At 44.9% G+C, this 20,810-nt stretch overlaps 1 protein-coding gene across 1 annotated transcript; it reads left to right on the top strand.

The window, feature by feature from the left end:
• The first annotated feature begins 15,917 nt into the window (after nucleotides 1-15,917).
• LOC134502670 (pituitary homeobox 2-like) lies at nucleotides 15,918-20,810 on the top strand. Its single transcript, XM_063311124.1, has 2 exons — nucleotides 15,918-16,128; nucleotides 19,281-20,810. The coding sequence occupies exons 1-2, from the start codon at nucleotides 15,976-15,978 to the stop codon at nucleotides 19,764-19,766; spliced, it is 639 nt and encodes a 212-aa protein (XP_063167194.1). The 5' UTR covers nucleotides 15,918-15,975; the 3' UTR covers nucleotides 19,767-20,810.

Below are 20,810 nucleotides of genomic sequence, written 5' to 3'. Positions count from 1 at the left end.
ACATACATACATACATGTACCTAGAAGGCCTTGGGTGGGGCAAGGATGATCATGGGGCTCTTGCAAGGGTGGCGAGTCAGTAGGTTGTTGCAATTGTGTTGATTGCATTCCCCCACCAGCAGCTTAGAACATCTTCTGGAATCATCCAGCTACGATTGTGCCAAAATAGCTGTGATTAGGACAGGAGGATTATTTTTGCCTTGAGAGAGAACTCTGAGTTAATTTGTTTGATGATCCATTGGTTTGTTTCCTTTGCTGTCCATGGTATTCTCAGGAGTTGTTTCCAATGCCAAATTTCAAAAGCTTCCATACTTTTTCTGTCTTGTTTCTGTCCTATAGAGTAATGTACACATGAGATGTCAAGGGCATGAGTAATTAACCTCAGTGCATCCCATTCCAGGTAAAGCCCATGCTGGCGCCACACCCAAAACTGAGCAAAGACCCTCCGAGCCACAGCTGCTGCCTACTCCTTTAGCAGGACCCAGTTGCCCAGGAGGATTGTGAACCTCTTCTCTCCAGGGGAGCACAAAGAGAGTCCAAGATTTGGTATAGCAGCTGGATTAGTGATTCTTGCCTGCAAGAGTGAACCCTCCAACACAATTGTTTGTCAAGGCAGTCCAAAGAGAATTTATATGTCTACACTTCATCCCTCCACTCTTCAGAATTAACAAATACTTGGCGAATTGCTTGGCAACCTTGCCAGCACCTGAAATATGTTTATATATCGGCCATGTCTAGTCTGGGAATCAGTGGTTCTTGCCTCACCAGTGTAAAAGCAAACTTTTCCTCCAGTTGAGCTTAATTCCTGGAACTTCCCAGATACAGCCATGTAGATTTCTTTGCAACAAGACAGAAGTGTTTTGCCAGGGTTTACTCCCAAGATATTTATCTATACCTCTAAGAATTCCTGGTGGTCTTCCCTCTCAGTGTTGCTGTGAGCCCTTCAAGGTGGGCCAAGTCAGAAAACAGACCTAATAAGAAATACTGGAAGTCTATTTTATTGATACAGAATATAATCACAGAATCTTGAAAGTCTGACAGTGTTTCCTCTTTCCTCCCTCTTATACCATAAATAGTCATGGTGGAGTCACTAAGTTTCTTTCTAACCTCTTCTTCCTTTCTCAGGCTTAGTCCTTGTTTTGCTAGCTGCCATTGCAGCCCCTCTCCAAGGTCATCTCTGTGGTTCTCTACACCTAACTAGGTCTGACGCTACTTGGTTTTTGGAAATGCTCATATTTATTAGCCACCTTTCCTGGTCCTCTTGAAACAATTGCAAGGTACCAACAAGTCCTATGAATGGATATAACGGTCATAGGCATATTCATTTCTCACAACATCTTCCCCCTCTCCAAAAATGGTCTCCACTGTAAACTAAGAAGCCATCCACTCCTGTAGACCCCTTACCAGCAACCCAGGAAGTCCAGCCAATGGAGAAACAGAAATGTTCATAGAATAGAAGATGCTCCCCTGATCTTGTATGTAGCCACCTCTCTAATCTGGTGCCTTCCAGATGGGTTGGGAATGCAACACCCATCACGTCTGAAGGGTGGCTGATTGGGGAAGGCTGAATTTCAGGTTTATGAGGAAACAAATGGCACACACAGGACATCCCTGCTGCGAGGTGAAAGTTCTCAGAAAACTGGAGCTGCTTGGAGTGAAGAAAAGGATTCCCAAGTGGCTGGCTGAAGCCAGCCTGTCTGAGGGCCTGCAAGAAGGAAAGCAAGCCCGAGGCATGCCCTGGCTTCTTCAGCCGTCCAGCCAAGAGGAATCATGGAAACCTGACCTTCTTCTTGGGGTGGTTCTGAAGCAGCTTCTCCATCCCGTCTTTCAAGGCCTAATTAGCCAGCTGGAGTGCTGGCGTCTCCTGCCCATCTCTTCAGCCAGCCGACGTCAGCCAGCAATGCTGGGAATGCTCAGCCTGGACAAAAGAAACTGAAGAGCCTTCCTGAGCGTCCCACCATCCAGCTCCACCTAGCAGTTTGGGAGCAGACCGGATCTGCATCCAGCATGTAGCCATTTCTGGGCAGTGGTCCACCTTGGACCTGTGGGGTTCCCTTCTTGGCCCTGATCCTGCAAGACGACGCACTGCCGTGTAGAAGAGGCTCACTGCTTTGGAAAACGCTGTGGTTTCCTTGCACAACATGCTTAACTTTACCTACCTCCTGGCTTCACACTTCACACAATACACTGATTCCTGAACTAACCAAACAGACCAGGTTCACACAACATGTTAAGCTGCAGAGAGAGAGAGAGAGAGAGAGATTCAGGGATAAAACTAATCAGGTATGGCCTTTTCTGTGAGTGCAGCCACTAGGTTTAATGGGTTAACCAGATTAAATTTAGGCAAGGGAGGGGGCTTTCACTGATTCCAAAACAACACCCTTGCCACCTCACTGTGTGACTTGGTACTCACCCATCAACTACTTCACTTGGGCAATAATGTGTACCTTTAACTCCACCCTTGTGTGAAAGGTTGCTGAACTCACACATGGTAGGGTTTTTTTTAACACATTACAGTTCTTAATGGATAAAGGACTTGTAATATGTCTCACACGTAACCTGCACCTGCATAACCTGTTTTTCCCTCCCTTTTCCACAACTTCTCCCCCGTTTATATCCTACACCAGTCTAGCCACTCTATGCTTCAGATGAAGTGAGCTGCAGCTCGTGAAAGCTCATGCCTTTTAACAAAAATTGTTAGCTGGAAATCTTGCTACTCGATTCCTGATTTTTAAGAGAAATTGAGGTATTCAGTTTTGTAATCCTGTAGTCAGTTTCCAAGTGTGAAAAACGAACTCTCTGGATTGCTTTCCCTGCCAAGCTAAGTGGGGGACAAGAAGGTTCTCTTATCAATTTTCCAAAAGTGAAACTGCAGATGTTGTGCATGGTACTTGGCAGCCTACAGAAGCAAGAGCTCACGGAAACAAGAAATGACAGGTTGGGAAGGGACCTTGGGGATCATCTAGTCCAACTCCTTATCTATTGCATTAATCCACTACTATAGCTCCCTTGACAGAGAGCAGCCCCTTTTTAAACACCGTCAGCAAATGAGGGTCCGCTGTCTCTCAAGGCAGGTATTCCATTGTTGAACAGCTGTTATTGTAAGGATTTTTCTTGATACGCTACTGAAATTTATCTCCTTCCAGTTTAAGCCCCCTTTCCTGCCCTGCCTTCTGGAGCAGCTCTGAACTTCTAGAAGTGTCCTTCAGATTCTCGGAGATAGCTCTCATGTTTCAGCACAGTCTTCTCTTCCAGGCTAAACATACCAGTCACCTCCAAACATTCCTCGGAAGGTCTTCCTTCCAGGCCCCTTAACACTGCTATCCTCTGGATATCTCTACGTCCATGTCCTTCCTAAAAGTGTTACCCAGGACTGGGCACAACGTTCTAAGTGTGATCTGACCAATGCAAAGTAGAAAGGAACGATGACTTCTCTTAGTCCTGGCACTATAGTTCAGTTGATGCACCCAGAATTGCATCTGTGTTTTATGCAACTGCATCACGCTGTTGGCTGGTGTTCATCTTGAGATCCACCAAGGCACCCAGTTCCTTTTCACATGCACTTCTACCCAGTTTGCCTCCCTATTTTGCTGCTCGTTCTGAGTCCCCCCACCCTATAATCATGCTTTTGATTTTTCTAACCTCAATGTAGGGCTTTGCATTTGTCCCTGTTGAAATTCATCTCACTGATTACTTCCCATTGTTTCAGCTTCCCTTCCAGATCTTCATACTATCTAAGTTTCGCAACCTCCCCTATTCTGGTGTCATCTGCAAATCTGACAATTATATTTGCTAACCCCTCATCCAAGTTGCTTATAAGGAGCCCTTCCTTCCAGCCTGATATGCTGCTATTGACATACCCTGTAGGCGGCAGCATTGCAACTGAAAACTCTCCCCGCGACCAGAGTTCGATCCCAGCAGAAGCTGGATTCTCTCTGGGTAGCTGTCTCAGGTCAACTCAGCCTTCCATCCTTCCAAGGTCGGTGAAATGAGCGCCCAACTTGCTGGGGAAGGTGACGACTGGGGAAGGCAATGGCAAACCACCCTGCTCTATAGTCTGCCAAGAAAACGTCACAAAAGCGGCATCCCCCCAAAGGGTCAGACACGACTCAGAGCTTGCACAGGGGACCTTTCACCTTTCACCAACCCCTCATCCAAATTGCTTACAAAGAGCCCTTCCTTCCAGCCTGATATGCTGCTATTGACATACCCTGAACGGGTATGATTGTTCAGTTGGCTCTGTAACCATCTAGTCAAGCCCACATTTTGCCATCTTCTCTACTAGAATCTCACGGGAGACGTTATGGCATGATATCCTGATATCAAGGTGTACCACCCCCACTGCACACCCTGGGAGAATCCAAAACGGTGGGCCTCGGATTGGGTTCCAGTAGGCTGACAGTCCGGAATCAGACAGCCTTTAGAGCCGATGTTGTAAGAAGGGCTCTTAGCTCCAAGGAAGTGTGAACCCCGGGGCAACCGGTGCCGAAATATGCCCTTTTCGCCTCGCCTCTGGAGCATGCTGAGCAAAACCATGGCCTCTCAGCTGCCATCTTCTCATCCATCCCCACGACAGTCCAACTTCCCCAGCCTGCTGGGGAGACCATGGCTGATTGGCACCTGGTTAGGCTGCACTCAGCTGTCCCTGATATTTGACACACAGACATTCACTCACTCACTCACACACACACATGCACCTCCTTCCTGCCAAACCAAAAAACACACCAGCCCTGGGAAGGGGAAATAAACATGTGACAGAAGGAGGTGGGAGAGGGTGGAAGGAAAAAAGGAGTCAGACTCCGAGAGCAAAATATCTCCTAGGAGGCCATAGACGTCTTTGGTGGAGGGACACCCTGCAGCCGGGCCTTGGTGGAGGTCTGGTGGAGGAAAGCTGAGCTCTTGGGGGACGGTTCTGTGAAGAGACCCTTGCTGGGGATGTTGGAACTGAAGAGGGTCTCTCTCGGTACCTGCTGGGAAGGCTTTCTCTAGCCTGGACCGCTTCTTCTCTTGAAAGGCCGTTGCCTCGAGATTGCCGCCGCTCTTTCTCTCCAGCCTTTCCCATCAGTCCACTAAAGGGCTTCCCACGGGAAGGTCCTCTGGAACGCGTGGAATACGAAGGAGGCTCATTCTGCGCCTCCACCCTGAACTGGAACAAGGGCCTTGTTTCCACCTCTCTGGGAGCCATGGCAGCATTGCTGGAAGCCTCAGATGGAAATGCAGAGGGGCCACAGCCAGGAGGTCTGTCGGGAACGTCCAGCACGGAAAGTGGAGGTGAGGTGTGGAGCTTTGGAAGACTTGGGTGTGTCTGGGGCTTCCAAGCCATTGGCACTGGGGTGTTTTCGAGGATATGCGACCTCCCTTCAGGTGGTACCATTTATCATGGTAGGCCGACACTTGCTTGAAAAAGGTCCTGCCTTCCGTGGAGTATGTCCGATGCACGCGCTGTCCCGATGTTGCCTCGGGTCAGACAAGCGTAGCCCTTTCCTTGATCCCACCACTCTACTACCACAGTGTTGACATTGTTAAACACGGGCCAAAGGGGAAATGCTTTCATTCACCCAGCATACAGTATGCTCAAAGTGTAGGACGGGATTCCGATGTATGTCAGTTTTCAGGAACCAGGAACCAGGATCAGGAAGAGCTTTTATGGAAGAAAAGAAAGGGGACCGAAGAATGCATTCAGAATATTCGAGGGACTGTTGTAGAATCCCCCTTCAATAAGAAAGGGGCGGTCACTTACATTAAGGGCAAGATTTTGAACACTGTTGTCAAACCTCACAATTCCTGGGGATCTTTAATGCTGAGATGACCAGCTTCCTTCGTGCCTGCAAAACCTCTAGGATACCGTGTATTTCAGGGAAGAACAGGCATAGCCCAGAGCTACCTGCTGTTCTTGAGCCCCATTTTGATAGCCTTCAGGATTCAGCAGCAGACAAATAATGCCACTGTAAATGTCATGCCATTTTGGGGAACAGGGACAGATGTCACATTGTATTACATTCCATGCACGATAGGGTTATCCCTGCTATTTTGGTGTTTTTTTAAAAAATACAGAACAACCAATAATTCTGCCTCGGTCCCTTTCGGTGATGTCCCTATATTTCTGCCATGCCCCTCTGCTGATAAAAAGAACTTTAAAAAGTGCAGTTCCAGTTGTCAAAATATTGAATCTCCCTGAAGTATGTATTTAAAGAAGCTTTGCTGATAGTACAGCTGAAACAATTCACAGAGCAGCAACAACAAAATGAAGATAATCCAAGGCGACATCCAGAACAGCTGACCCCAGAAAGGAAGGAGGGAGAAAATGAGAAAATTGTTGCAAAGTAGGATTAAAATGCCTGGCTGGGATGAAAAATGTTCAGTGGGGAGAGGAACCGAGAGGAGCTGGTCTCTCGACAGAGGCAATAATGGGCTTGCTTCTCACTCCCCCGGCAAGTTTGATGGCAGGGGATTCTATTGTTCTGCACTGATCAGTTTCCATTTGAGAGAAGTTATTCTTTCTCCTTCTCCTTCCTCCCCACCCCTTTTTCCTCTTTTTCTTCTCGCCCTTCCCCTCTTCCTCCTCCCCCTCCTCTCTCAAGTAACGGCAAAATGCATTTGGCCTAAATCAAGTACAGTATTACATTATTACTATTACTATTATTATTGATAGCATGCAGAGTGGCAGTAGGAAGAAAGTAAAGTCTTGCTCCAGGGGGGTCATGACTAAACTTTAAAGCTGAGCATCAGACTATAGGTTGCATGTTATTTCGATCAACAGAGGTCTTTCATAAAACAGTGCATCATGCAGACAGGTAGTAAGAAAGGAACAGGTCCACCATCGTCCAGCCTTCCACAACCTGGTGTCCTCCAGGTATGTTGGAGCTGTGACTCCCTGAATCCATAACCAGGAAATATCTGGAGGGTGCCCAGGTTTGGGGACGCTGAACCAAAATGTGTGATCAGGCCATGAAATTCTCATGCTTCAGGATAGAGACAATGCAATGCTTCTTCACCCAGCAGCTTCTAAACATGGTGACTTTGGGTATAAAATATACCTTTCTCTACACCTGAAGATCAAAGGAAGTGATAGTTCTGCTGTTTGTTGCACTGGTCAGACCATAGCTGGGCTACCACGTCCAGTTCCGGTCTCCACAATACAAGAAAGACAGTGAGGAACCGGGAAGGGTACAGAGAAGATGGTGAGAGACTTGGAGGCTAAATTGTATGAGGACCTGTTAAAGAAACTAGGTAGGTTCAGCCCAGTGTTTCTCAGCCTTGGACACTTTAAGATGTGTGGACTTCAACTCCCAGAGTTCCCCAGGCAGCATGGCTGCATGGCTGGCTGGGGAATTCTGGGAACTGAAGTCCACACATCTTAAAGTGGCCAAGGCTGAGAAACACTGGTTTAGCCTAAAGAAGAGAATGCTGAGGGGAGACATGATAGCAGTCTTCCAGTCCTTGAAGGGCTGTCACGGGACAGAGAGGGTGGATTGATTCCCCAGAGCTCCCACGGGCAGGACAGGAACCAGTGGGTCGAAGCTTTACAGAACAAGATCCAAGCTCAAAAGGAGGAATTTCCTGACTGTGAGAACCATTAAGCAGCACAATAGCGTGCCTCCTGGAGTTGTGGATGTCCTACCACTGGAGGTTTTCAAGAAAAGGTTGGACAACCAGCAGTCTGTTACACTCTGAGAATTCCTGCTCTGGGGTCGGACTTGAAGCCCTCCGAGGTCCCTTCTGCCCCCATGATGCCAGGGGCCGGTGGAAGAGAAGGGCATCTGCCTTCACCCTCCGCTCGAGAGACCGCTGTCTGCTCAAGTTGCTGAACAAGATGGACCTCTACTCACAACTCGCAGGATAGCTGTTATACTGGACTTCACGGCTATTAACAGGTTCTGGAGAGGAAAGGTCCACTCAGCAAGGCTGGTGTCAACAGCAAGATTAAAGAGCTAGCCTCTTCTTCAGAGCACAGCAAATTGTTACGTGTAATCCCGCAGGATTTCGAAGATCCCCAGCGTCACGCCCTGCGATAAGAACTGCTCTCAGGACATTTGGGCCCGAACCTAAAAGACTCTGCTTTGCTGTATTCCCTGAGATGCAGTGTAAGTAATCAGGGTCAGTGCGAACTAGGGAGGCAGTATTTACGTTCCTAATTATTCTTATGCCCTCATATGTACTGTACTTTGTACCTGGAGTCACAGAACACACTAATCTGGGCTAAAACTGGGTTCAGTAGATGGTGAGTCGTGCGCTGTGGAAGCCTCGCTGACTTTTGGACAAGGACAGAATAGTGCCGTTCGTTGCACGTGGTGGCAGCACTGGGACTTAACGGGCCGCATTTTTTAAAATTGGGGTCAAGCAGCTCTGGGGCTTCTAATTGCCCAGTCCAGTTGGAACAGGCATCAAGGTGAAAGGCAGGGCCAGGTGGGAGACCTGAATGGCATTATTTATTTGGAAAAATAATCTGTCCTTTATTTTTAAGGATAGTGCAACACTTGTTGCATTTTCCTTATTTGAAGCAAAATAATTATATTTCTCAGAATAACAGTATTTGATGCTTACAGGGCATTCCAAGCATTTCGCCCATGTTCAGCCTTCATAATCACTCTTGCGAAGAGTTTTATTGCTGTGGCTGCCACCGACGGGGCGGCACATTCAAAAGTGTCAGAGGCAAGACTCAAAGGTCTTGTGAGACATGAACTAACACCAGCCTTCCCATCCTCGAGGTTGCAAGTCCCATCATCCCTCACCCTTTGCTAACACCTCACCTGCATATAATACAGATGCCTCTCAAGCAGAATAGAGTCGACAAGGACATGCTACAGACAGGGGTGTACACGGGGGACAAGAAAGGTTAAGATGGTGGCTGGGACCATGCAACCGACCTTTTTGACCCCCTGCATGCCCCAGCTGCAGATACAACTCCAATATGGATTATGGCTTCTCATCACCCACTTTTTCCAACAGAAGACTCCATGTTCATAGCAGAAAACCTCTCTATATGTAAATTCAGAAGAACTGCAGGAGGTGAAGATGCAATTTTCCCACTTTCCTTTTCAGTGGGCGTGTTGCTATTGTGTTTAAGTCCGAAAATTTTATGCACCCAAGCTTCCTATCTCAGCCCTGCCTTGTATTGCATTGTATCTCAGATTCCCAGACCAATCTGAGTTCTGCTTTTCAGTGCACAGATGTTACTTAACTCCTGTTGCTGTTTTGGAATAAAGATAACTGTCTTTGGATAAGGAGAGATCTGTGTTAGACAACTGATGGCGTAACCTAAGATGGTGTTGGGTCAGCTGTGTGTGAACATTCATAGCTTGTACCATGAACGGTGTCACATCCTGAATGAACAGTATCAGTATTTACTAATACAGTACAAGGCCATAGATCAAATAGTATACCTTTCCATTTCTTTTGCTCTTTACAAATGGCAATTTACATTTTACCCAGCTCATTCCTCATCTATGTTTTCTTTCAGAGAAACCTACAGTATCTTATCCACACCATTTCAGCCACTCTTCCCTTCTTTCTCTGATCCACACAACGAAGGGGACAGACTTCAGTGCACATGCAGGTGTTTTACACAGCCATTGGCAGATCTATTTAAAATTTATAATTAAAGTATAAGTGCCATGTAATCTTGATCATAAAATTATAAGCCCCCCCTCCTTTTGGTTTAATTATATTTTTTCCCCTGCTGGAAATAAAAAGTGCCTGTTTACTGTGGATTATAAAATCACAAACACTAGAAGGGGTATCCAGGTTCAAATGAGGTGAATATCACGTACCCACCAGAAAGCTTAAACAGGTCATTTAAAGATGTTGCAACTGTATTCCCACAACTGGCTAAGTTTGGTTTGTTTTAATCTTGGATAGAGTTTTTGTGACTTCAGGCTGTGTAAATCCAGCCCTTCTGCTGAGTTAGTGAGTCAGCACGGTGTGAAAACACAGAGAACGGGTTAATTCTGTCTCCAGCCTAAGTGTGGTATGTAAATACATCTATTGTTGAGTTTCTCCCAACCTGCCCCTTATAAAAGGCTCTCAAAATCTGTCCTGGAGGTATGGGGGACCTCTTTATTCAAAATGGATCAAAATCTATGATCCAAAAAGTCACCCATGCACCGTCTCCAAGATAGATGCTACCCTGAAGTGGTGGGTCTGTTCTGCCTGCAGTCTAACCGCCATGTGCAGCTGCGGCCTTGGGGGTCACCTCCACAAGCTATCTCAAGTAGATTGCATTGCCATTCAAACCTAATTGAACCATTCTATCCCATCTTCCAAGAGCAGGCATATTTTCTATAGTTCGAGGTTCACTTTATGATTCTTTACAACATTTGTTTGGCTTCCCCAGGCCAGAAGGAGCATGACCAGGGATGTAACGTCCTCACCAAAATGGAAAGTTCTCAGCATTCCAGACTTTTTCAACTGAGTGGTGGTTCAGGGTCAAAACGGATGCTTAAAAATTGGCAGATGCTGAAGGCCCTCATTTTGCCCCTTCATCCTCCCGAAAAGGGGGGAAATTGCTCTGTTTGTGGGGAAGATAGGATTTTTTAAGGGAAGAAATTTCAGGCAACCCTTTGGACCTCCCAGCCCACCCAGAGGAATTTAAGAAGAAGAAAAAAGGAGATAATGGCTAATGAGACACAGCAGAATCCCCCTTAGAAAAATATACAGGTGTCTACAGGTAAGTCACCCACTGCTGCACCAGTAGAGAAAAATGTTCCTGAAACTTAGAATATGAAAGGCCTGCAGAGCAGAGGTATAATGTTGAGGTCCCAAGCTAGTTTAAAACCAGCAGCTGTTGTATGTTGAAATTGCAGCACGCTTGTCAAAGGCATGGAGTGGTTAGACTGATGTAGGATTTAAGTTGGGGTGAGGGGTGGAATGGGGGAAGACAGGTCGGTTATGTGGAGGCACGTTACACGTGAAACAGATTACAGGTATCCATTTTATCAGCTAACTGTTGTAATCTGTTACAAGCCCATTGTGTTTGCTGAGCCCTTCAGGGATTGCCTGACATCTTTCGATGTACGTAATTTCAGCAATCTCTCACTCAATTGTGCTGTTAAAGTTGTTTATCTACTTTTCATGAAGGAAGGCTCCAGAGGAGGTCACATTCTTCCAGGGCTGCATTTTCTTTTCTTTTCTTTTCTGTTTTTTTCCACCCATGAAGGAAGATAGGACAAGGGATTTTATGCTTTAATCTAGGCTGACCGTATTTCCTTGAGACAAAAACGGGACATTGGGATGGCAAAACGGGGCAGGGCTGGGCGACGGGCTGGATCGGCAGGCAGGAACTTCCCCGGTTTTCTCAGGCTGGGAATCTTCGAATTCCTTTGTTTGTGAGAGGCAAGGCTGGGCTGGAGAGTCTAGTGAACGGTTGTCCCTGACAAGCCATTCCTCCTCTGGCCGTGCTTTTACGTTCTTTTCTTCCCGCCCTTTCAAGGCGGGAACCAATCGGCTTGCCCTTTGATCACCACCTATCAGCTGATCCTTTTTTCTTTTTAGGTTTCCCGCCGGGTTGAGCTCTGCGGCTTTTTTCCCACCGTTTCTGCTGAGCTCCCCCTCCTTCCACTCAGTCAGACTGCATTCTGACAGGTTCGCAGGAACTTTCACATTTTTAAGTAAGGTTTTTAAGAAAACGGGACAAAATGGACATTTATATTAAAACAAGGGACAGTCTGGAAATGTTAAAAAAACAGGACTGTCCTGTTCAAAACGGGATGTGTGGTCAGCCTGCTTTAATCACAACTGGAAGCTCGGTCCATTGTTCAGGGACCGGGTGGTTTGGATATGAAGTGGTGCTTAATCAATCAGTAGCTGTTTCCATGGGAAAAGAGGAAGTAATCACTGCTGCCTTTGTTTATTCTTGTTATTACACTCATGTACTAAGCAAAGAAAAGGAAAAAGGGCAAGTTAATATATAAACCCCCTCCCAAACTGAGAATGGCTGAGACAAGACTAATTCTATCAAATTCTATCAACTGTTCTGCATAGGAAGCAGTCAAACATGAATGAATGGGTGCATGCAATTTTTTTTTATCATAGCCATTGATCAGAAAAAGGAAAAAAACAAACCCACTTAAATTTCATTCACAGCTAATATAGAAAGACAGGTTATATATCCCTAGACCAGGCATGTCCAACCCACGGCCCACAGGCCGCACGCGGCCCTGAAGAGCTAGTAATGCAGCCTCAAAAAATTGTAAACTTTTAACATCATTTTGCGATTTTTTTCATGACTCGATTGTGCAGTGCTCAAGCGCGGACTGTGTAGGTAGAAACAACGGAATGCTGTGTAGGGGAGGGGGCAGCGCAGTGCTAACGCCACCGTCGCCCGCTACACACGTCAGCTTGTGGCGACTTGGCATTATATGTAATATTTCAACCTACCTACACGTGTTCTGTGACAACAGGCATTTATTATTATTATTAAGTAGACATGTAAGTTTCCTTATTTGATTATTAAACTTTGCTTTGTTTATTTGCCTATCTAACAATTTACGATGGGCTTGTTGTGTTATTTCTTAAAAAAATATATTTATTCCTAAATAAATTGATTCCAGCATGGCTTCAACGTCATTTCAACAGAAAACAGAACCCAAAAAAAGAAAAGAAAAAAAAAGAAAAATCACAGATGAAGGAAGAGTATTCAATGAAAAATGGACAGATGAGTACTTTTTTGTCGAGACAAAGGCACTATTCTTAATTTTTAGGGAAAATGTGTCAGTTTTCAAAGGCTACAATTTGAAAAGGCATTATATGGAAAAACATGAATTTGTCGTAAAGACAAATTAGTGGAACTGAAAAAAAGTCTGTCCTCTCAACAATTTTTAAAAAAAAAGTTACAACTCAAAAGGACTCTATTATAAAAGCTAGTTATTTGGTAGCAAATCTGATTGCAAAAAAATCAAAACCATTCACCGATGGTGAGTTTATTAAGCAATGTGGCAGATGTAATTTGTCCTGATTAAAAAAAAAGTGATTTTTCTGAAATCAGTTTGTCTCACCAGACTATAGCCAGGAGAACTGAAGAAACAGGAAAATCTATCGAAAGAGGTTTGAAGAGTAAAGCTGCTAATTTCAAATTTTATGCTTTGGTGATGGATGAAACTATTGATGCTACAGATATGGCTCAACTTGCCATTTTTATTAGAGGCATTGGTAACAGATATAACGTCACTGAAGAAATGGCTTCTTTGGTGCCGTTAAAACACACAGCTAAATCGCTTGATTTGTACGAAGCAGTAAAAATGACATTAAAGCAATTTTCTTTAACCATTGTCAACATATCTGCTGTATCTACTGTTGGTGCCCCAGCCATGGTTGGTAAAAGCAAGGGACTTACAAAATTGATAGAAGATGATGCGAGTGCCGCCGGCAACTCATGTTTGATGAAGTATCACTGCATTCTACATCAAGAAAATTTATGCGCGAAAGCTTTAAAAATGGATAATGTCATGCAAATTGTCATCAAAGTAGTGACTTTCCTAAGGGCCAAGGGACTGAATCACCACCAACTCCAGGAGTTCCTTAAAAGTATGGATGCTGATTATGGGGACATCATTTACTTTTCTGAAGTACAGTGGCTAAGTCGGGGTAAAATGCTGAAAAGATTTTATGATTTGCAAAATGTGAAATCAAGTCTTATGGAATCAAAAAGAAAATTTGTGCCAGAACTTGAAGATGAAAAATGGCTCACAGATTCAGCATTTTTGGTGGATTTGATTGCTCATTTAAATGAGTTAAACATGGGTCTTCAAGGTGAAAACCAACTTGACACCGCAATGTTTCAAACCATAACAGCATTTGAAATGAAACTTAAAGTATGGCAAGCTCAAGTTATGGAAAATAATTTTATACATTTTAATACATTGGCTAAACACAGTCCTGTGAACAACAAGAAATATGCAGCCTTGCTTTTTGGTTTGATACAGGAATTTGAGAACCGGTTTCAAGATTTCTGTAAAATCATCAAAATTTTGGTATATTTTCGACTCCATTTTCAGTCGACATAACTACATTACCTCTGAATTTTCAAATGGAATGCACAGAGTTGCAATCAGACATTCAACTCAAAGAAAAAGTGTGATCATGTCTCTCTACTGGACTTTTATAAGACCTATATTCCCAGAGAAAAATATCCCTCGCTTCACAATCACGCCTTATTCATGACATCGCTTTTTGGCAGCACGTACGTTTGTGAGCAACTATTTTCAAGGATGAAGCACACGAAGAGTAAAATTAGAATTAAAATTTCTGATGAGCACCTTGAAAACTCACTGAGAATTGCAACCACTTTCATCGGACCAAACATTGATGCATTAGTTTCACAAAAACAAGGTCGAATATCCCACTAGTTTTATGTTGCCCTCTTTTTAAAAATTTTATAATAAAAAAATATAAAAAATAAATGAAGTCTTATTACTTATACACATTAACTATATTATATATTTTATGTGTGGCCCAAGACAATTCCTCTTCACTCAGGGTGGCCCAGGGAAGCCAAAAGGTTGGACACCCCTGGTCTAGAGCCTTTCAGATCAGTTGATCTTCTGCCCAGCCTCGCGCGCTACATAACAAAATTTAGCAACGTCTAAGGCCCTTGGACCATTTGAATCTGATAATAATAAACGGACATGAAACACATTGGCTTCCCCTGGATAGTCTTTTAAAAAGAGGGACAGGTAAAAATGACAAATATCTCAATAATATTTGCAATATAATGGTGGATATATCATGGTTTCCAGCCCGCCTACATAAGCTCAGCATATGGACATGGATATATTTAAGGCACGTTAGAAGGGACCTTTTTCAGCAAGGCTTATTCTGGAATAAACTAGCACTTCCTGGAATGACCAAGTAACATATTTTCTAAGGAAGGACAGAATGGAGATCAACATTTGTTCTTGGTAGTAGCCATTTCTCCTAGAATCCACAGGAATATCCAAATTTGCTCCCAGTAGGATTCTGTCTTCATAAGTTGCTTCACAGGAAATAATATGATCTGAAGATAAACCAGAATTTTGAAGAGAACCCCAGTTTTGTAGCTGGCAAGGTCTGTCAGGACCTTGCTAGGACCAGCTTGATTTGACTACATTTTTATATTTACATCTTTTTCCTTTTTTTTAAAACCCTATTTTATTTTCATTATTCTTACTCTGTTACATTATTCAAGTCTGGTTAATGACCGAAATAAGTACAGGTAGTCCTCGCTTAATGACCATGCATTTAGTGATGGTTCAGACAACGGTGCTGAAAAAACTGACTTGTGACCCGTCCTTGCACTTACGGCTGTTACAGCATCACTGCAGTTATATGATCATGATCTGGGCACTTGACAACTGGTTCACATTTACAACCGTTGCAGCATCCTGTGGTCACATGATTGCCATTTTCGACCTTCCCAGCTGGCTGCTGGCAAGCAAAATCGAGGGGAACCATGTGATTCATTTAACAACCATGTGGTTTGCTTAATGACCATGGTGATTTGCTTAACAACCACCACAAGAAAGAGCCAGTTTGGTCTAGTGGTTAAGGCAATGGGCTAGAAACCAGGAGACTGAGAGTTCTAGTCCTGCCTGAGCCATGAAAGCCGGCTGGGTGATCTTGGGCCAGTCACTCCCTCTTAGCCCAACTCACCTCACAGGGTGGTTGTTGTGGGGAAAATAGGAGGAGGGAGGAATATTAGGTATGTTTGTCGCCTTGAGTTATTTATAAAAATAATAAAGGCAGGATATAAAATAAAATAAAATAAATTGTAAAATCAGGTCAGATTCACTTAATGACCACTTTGCTTAGCAACTGAAATTCGTCCCAATTGTGGTTGTTAAGTGAGGACTACCTGTACTTTTGACTTTGAGTCCACAGAAGATCAGCTCTAATGTCCAGGGCCTGTGCCGAGATTTTCTTCTTTTCTCTTTCTCTTCAGGAGAAAATGGTGAGACCGCTCAGTGCAAATCTTCTGATTCCAGTGGTGAAGAAGAAGCAACTATGGGCCAAAAGAAGCCCCGGAGGCAGAGGACCCATTTCACCAGCCAGCAGCTGCAGGAGTTGGAGGCCACTTTCCAGCGAAATCGCTACCCGGACATGAGTACAAGGGAAGAGATCGCAGGCTGGACCAACTTGACGGAACCGAGGATACGGGTGAGGGTCCCTGTTGGCAGAGGTGATGGGCTGAACCAGGGATTCAGCTCCTCATATTAGCTCAGCCACACCAAAGATGAATCCCTGACAAGCGGAGTGAGCTGAAAGCCAACCCTTGGCAAGGTCAGGGGTCCTTGGCTCAGATCTCTTCCACTAAATGATAAAACACCTTCCTCTACCCCAACTTCTTCAGGAGTTGTCAACCCTTGTGAGGTTGGCAGACTCACGAAACAAGGCCCCTTGGATTTCAGGAGAGATCTTTACTGCCAGTTGGGTAATGTAGCAGAATCTTGAAAGTCTGTCAGAGCAATTCTCCAGCTCAACTTATACCTAGCATAATTAAGGTGGAATTGCTCTTCTGAGTCTTTTGATTTAGAGAGTAAGGAAGATGACCTGGATGGAGACATGCAAGATCCATTGCTAGGACAGTGAGGGATGAAAAATAGTTTAAGCCCACGACAGACAGACATCTCCCTAATTCACATGGCTATAAGGAGGAAGTCCAGCACAATCAGACTTGCAAAATTCTGTTATTATACCCAATCTCAAAAAAAGTAGTTTTGGACTTCCTAAGGAGTTAATTTCTTGGTCTGGTCTACCTAGCGTGCTTAATACTTTCTCATGCTCTGCCCTCCTCTGGACGGAGGCATCTCTTTTGCAATGGACCTCTTTCCTCCTCTGCTTTTCCAGGATCTGTTACACATTCAGCTGTGTTGAGACTGCATTCTGGTTGGAAATTGGGGGAGTTGCCGTGGCATTGCATCTGGAAGACAGCAGGCTGGGAAAGACTGGAGTGAACGCTTGTGTAAATCACAGCAAGATGATATGTCTAATTCTGTAGGTTAGCAGGCTGGCTTAAGAAATGTTGCTGCAACGCCTTGAGCTTCTTTTCTGTTAAAATGCATATACCCTATGATTGTTCACTCCATGAAAGCATGGAGAATGGTGCAAACGGAAAGCATTGATAGACAGATTTCATAGGACCTACTTGGCAGGGACTATTTGGATCAAGACATTTACATTCTTTCTCATTCTTTGGTGGGGGGGCTTGTTTTCATGTGTCAACATTTTTTATTTTGATCATGGCTATGGGACCTCCAACCCAAGAAGTGATCCTTCTCCAACCTGAAGGTTGGCATGGGGAATCTCTGAGTTGGAAGAAGGCACCCAAGTGTGCCTTAACCGTGCATGGACTGGTTTTCTGGAGAGTGATGCACAGGACAAAATGATTGTGCACAAAGCTGTTGTGACTGCCAGGAAATCACATTAAACACAGTCTGATTATTATCCTTTTTTGTTTTGTCTTTTGGTGCCTTCGAGTCAGTGTTGACTCCTGGTGTCTAGACAAGTCCTGGCAGTTTTCTAGGCAGCATTTTTGGAAGTGGTTTGCCATTGCCACCTTCCTAGGGCTGAGAGTGAGGGACTGGCCCAGGTTCACCCAGTTGGCTTCGTGCCTAAGGCAAGACTAGAACTTGTGGTCTCCTGATTTCTAGCCTGGTACCTTTAACCACTGCACCAATCTGGCTCCTTTCTTGGTTGACTCCTGGTGACATACATGGACAAATCTCTGCAGTTTTCTAGGCAGCATTTTGGGAAGTAGATTGCCCTGGCCTTCTTCTTCCCGGGGCTGAAAGAGAGGGACTGGCCCAAGGTCATCCAGCTGGCTTTGTGTCCAAGGCAGGGCTAGAACTCACGGTCTCTTGGTTTTCAGCCTGGTGCCTTAATCATTATACCACACCTGCTCTCCAATCATCCTTCTGATTGACTGATTGATTATGTGCCATCAAGTCATTGTCAAATCTTATTGACCTCGTAAATAGATCTTTTCTAGGTCTGTCCCTCACCTGATCTTCCAGGTCTTCCAATGGTGCATCCTTTGCCGCTATGACTAAGTCTCTCCCCTTTTTCTTTTTCATGTCCTTAGTGATTGGTGGTGGTTCTCTGTGGCCTTTTAGCAGAGTGCTTCCACAGCAGTCTCCCAATTTCTGATCTTGGCATATGATCTGGCCTGATTAATCATTTTGTACGAACCCAGCCAGAAAGTAAAAAAAGTCTAGGAACCATTGCCTTTAAAGTCCTGGTATAGGAATTTGGAGAGAAGCAGCTAAGAGCATCTGAAAGCACAGTTGCGCTGAGACCCCAGATCGTGTCTCATTTGAAATAAGCCCCGTTTGTCAATTCAGGTTCATCAGCTCTCCAACTGGATTGGTTTCAAGTTGAATAGGTAGCAGCTCATAGGAAGGAAGATTGATCTGTATTAATAACATAAGAGCTCTGCAGGATTAGACGAAAGGCACATCTAGCCCAACATTCTGCATGCTCTATCTGGAATCTTCCACTACCCCTTAAATTACTTATGCAGGAATGCAGTGGCAAATGTTAATGGCACGTAAACCCGAGTAGGCTGGTATGGCAATCTCCTTTGCAAAGGCTGGCTATGGAACACTGCCCCCTGCATCTTGAGGGTTTATCCTCTTTCCCAAAAAGAGAAAAAAAAATCTGTGGTGGCCTGACTGGAGTTGGAGTCACCATGAATAGGCTGGTAAAGACTTAAGCCTTCTCATATCCCCTTCAAATATCCATTTCACTTCCCTTGCTCTCTCTGGGGGTAAAAAGAGGAGGAGGACAGTCCATACAGAACTCTCATTCTTTCAGAGCTGCTCCAGGCTCCTGTCTATGTGCAGATGGCCAGAAGAGAGAACCAGTGCTCTGTTAACCTTCTCTTCTGGGTTTGGACAAGGACAGCTGTGAGTAATCCAAAACGAACCCAGGACATTTTGGTGTGACCTGGAATTGGATTCTGATCCAGAAAGGACTTCACTCAACATAGCTGAGCACCTCTGTGCCACACAGAACCCACCACATGCATTTGGGAAGCTCACAAATGCACAAGGGCTCGATAACCCTCCTCCATTTTTGACCACAGCAGCTGGTGTTTAAAGAATGCTCTCTGCAGTTTCACAGCCATCAAGACCAGTAGCTCTTGAAAGCCTTCCATGGATTGTTCTTATTCTCTTTCAAAAGAAGACAAGAATGATCGATGGATGACTATCACTACCACAGGGTAATGATTTAACACAACTAGTTTTTGAATTGTTCCTCAACCTTGCATAAGCGAGTACTTTCTCCCTCCCTCCCTCTTTTCTTTCAAGGTTTGGTTCAAGAACCGAAGAGCCAAGTGGCGGAAAAAGGAACGTCATCAGCAGAAGGAGCTTTGCAAAGGAGCCTTTGGGTCACAGCTGAATGGCTTGACTGGGAACCCTTATGACGACATTTACCCAACCTATGCCTATAATACCTGGACCCCCAAGGGGCTACATAGCAACCCTATCCATGGCAAAGGCTTCCAACTCTTCAACTCCATGAACCTCAATTCCTTTGGACCCCAGAGTGTCTTCCCAGCACCTGCAGGAGCCACTATATCTGGAGTCCCATCTCTGGAGAACTTCAGCAGCCTGGCAAGTCCTCCTGGGCATTCTGGGTCAATGTATGGGCCTGGTGCCCCTTCACTATACATGTATAGGGACCCCTGTAACTCAAGCCTGGCTGGACTGAGACTCAGAGCAAAACAGCCACAATCTGCTCTCAATTACGGCCCTCCACAAAATACAGGTATTGGCCCCAGCTTCAGCCAGTAAAATCTGGACAGGCCAGTGTGACCTTTGTGTGTAAGGTGAAAGATTATCAGAATTGTATCCCATTAAGAATCTTACCAGTGGCCCCTATAAAAATAAAAATTTGCCTCTCTAAGTCCTGTGTGGGGAGATATTAGGCTTTGCAAATATTTTTGGTTTCCTCCTTTCTGAAGACCATCATGTCAGCTTCAAGCTTTTTCTTCACTATTAGCATCCAGTCACCTGTCCTGTAGGCAGAGGTTCCTTGGAGGGCCCAGGTCTTGCTTTGGCTGAGGGCTATAAGCAGCCAACAATATTCTAATTTCATCTGAACCATTCAGGGTCAGATGCCCAAGATGTTTTTTTTTAATTAATTAATTAATAGTAGCGGTCCTGGAGAGATGAATTGGCAGGGCTGTAATCAGATGTTTGGAGCAGTTACAGGGGAAAAGCCCATCTGTTTCTGATCATCAAAGCAGAAGCTCTCAAAAAAGGAGAATGAAAAAAACCAAGCCTCTTCTCTACCAGGGCAATCTTCTTCAACTTGGCCACCTCCAGGCGTGTCGGATTACAGTTCCTTTCATCCTCAGCCAGCATGGCCATAACAGTTTAAATTCAATCCAGGTAGTAATTACAGAGTTGGAGAATAGGCCTAAGGAGCCAGATAATTGGAACCACCTCTGTCAAGGTCATCTTCCTTACTCTCTATAGCACCTTCCCCATTAACCTCAGTTCTCCCTCCTGTGTGCCCAGAGAATTCCTGGTCAGGGCCATGAAAATGAACTACAGATTCACTGCTCTCCTCCCATGCTGGCCAACTTCCCTAGATCACTAGACAGGTGCTGTAATGCAGCTGCACAATGAGAAGCTACTCCCCTCCCTTTCCTTCTGCTGAGTTTCACCATCCCTTTCTGACTGTTTCTGCATCCCACCCCACCAGTTTTGCAGCCCCAAAGCTTCCCCTTCCCCCTGTCTGCTCTGTGGCCTCCTCCATTCCAGAAAGCCCATAAACTTGTTCATCCTGGGACAACCAAGTCCCTTGTAACAGTGGCAGTTCATGTGGACAGA

Source organism: Candoia aspera, chromosome 9, assembly GCF_035149785.1.
Source record: "Candoia aspera isolate rCanAsp1 chromosome 9, rCanAsp1.hap2, whole genome shotgun sequence".
NCBI lineage: Eukaryota > Metazoa > Chordata > Lepidosauria > Squamata > Boidae > Candoia > Candoia aspera.
This window is presented reverse-complemented; position numbering and strand designations above follow the sequence as displayed.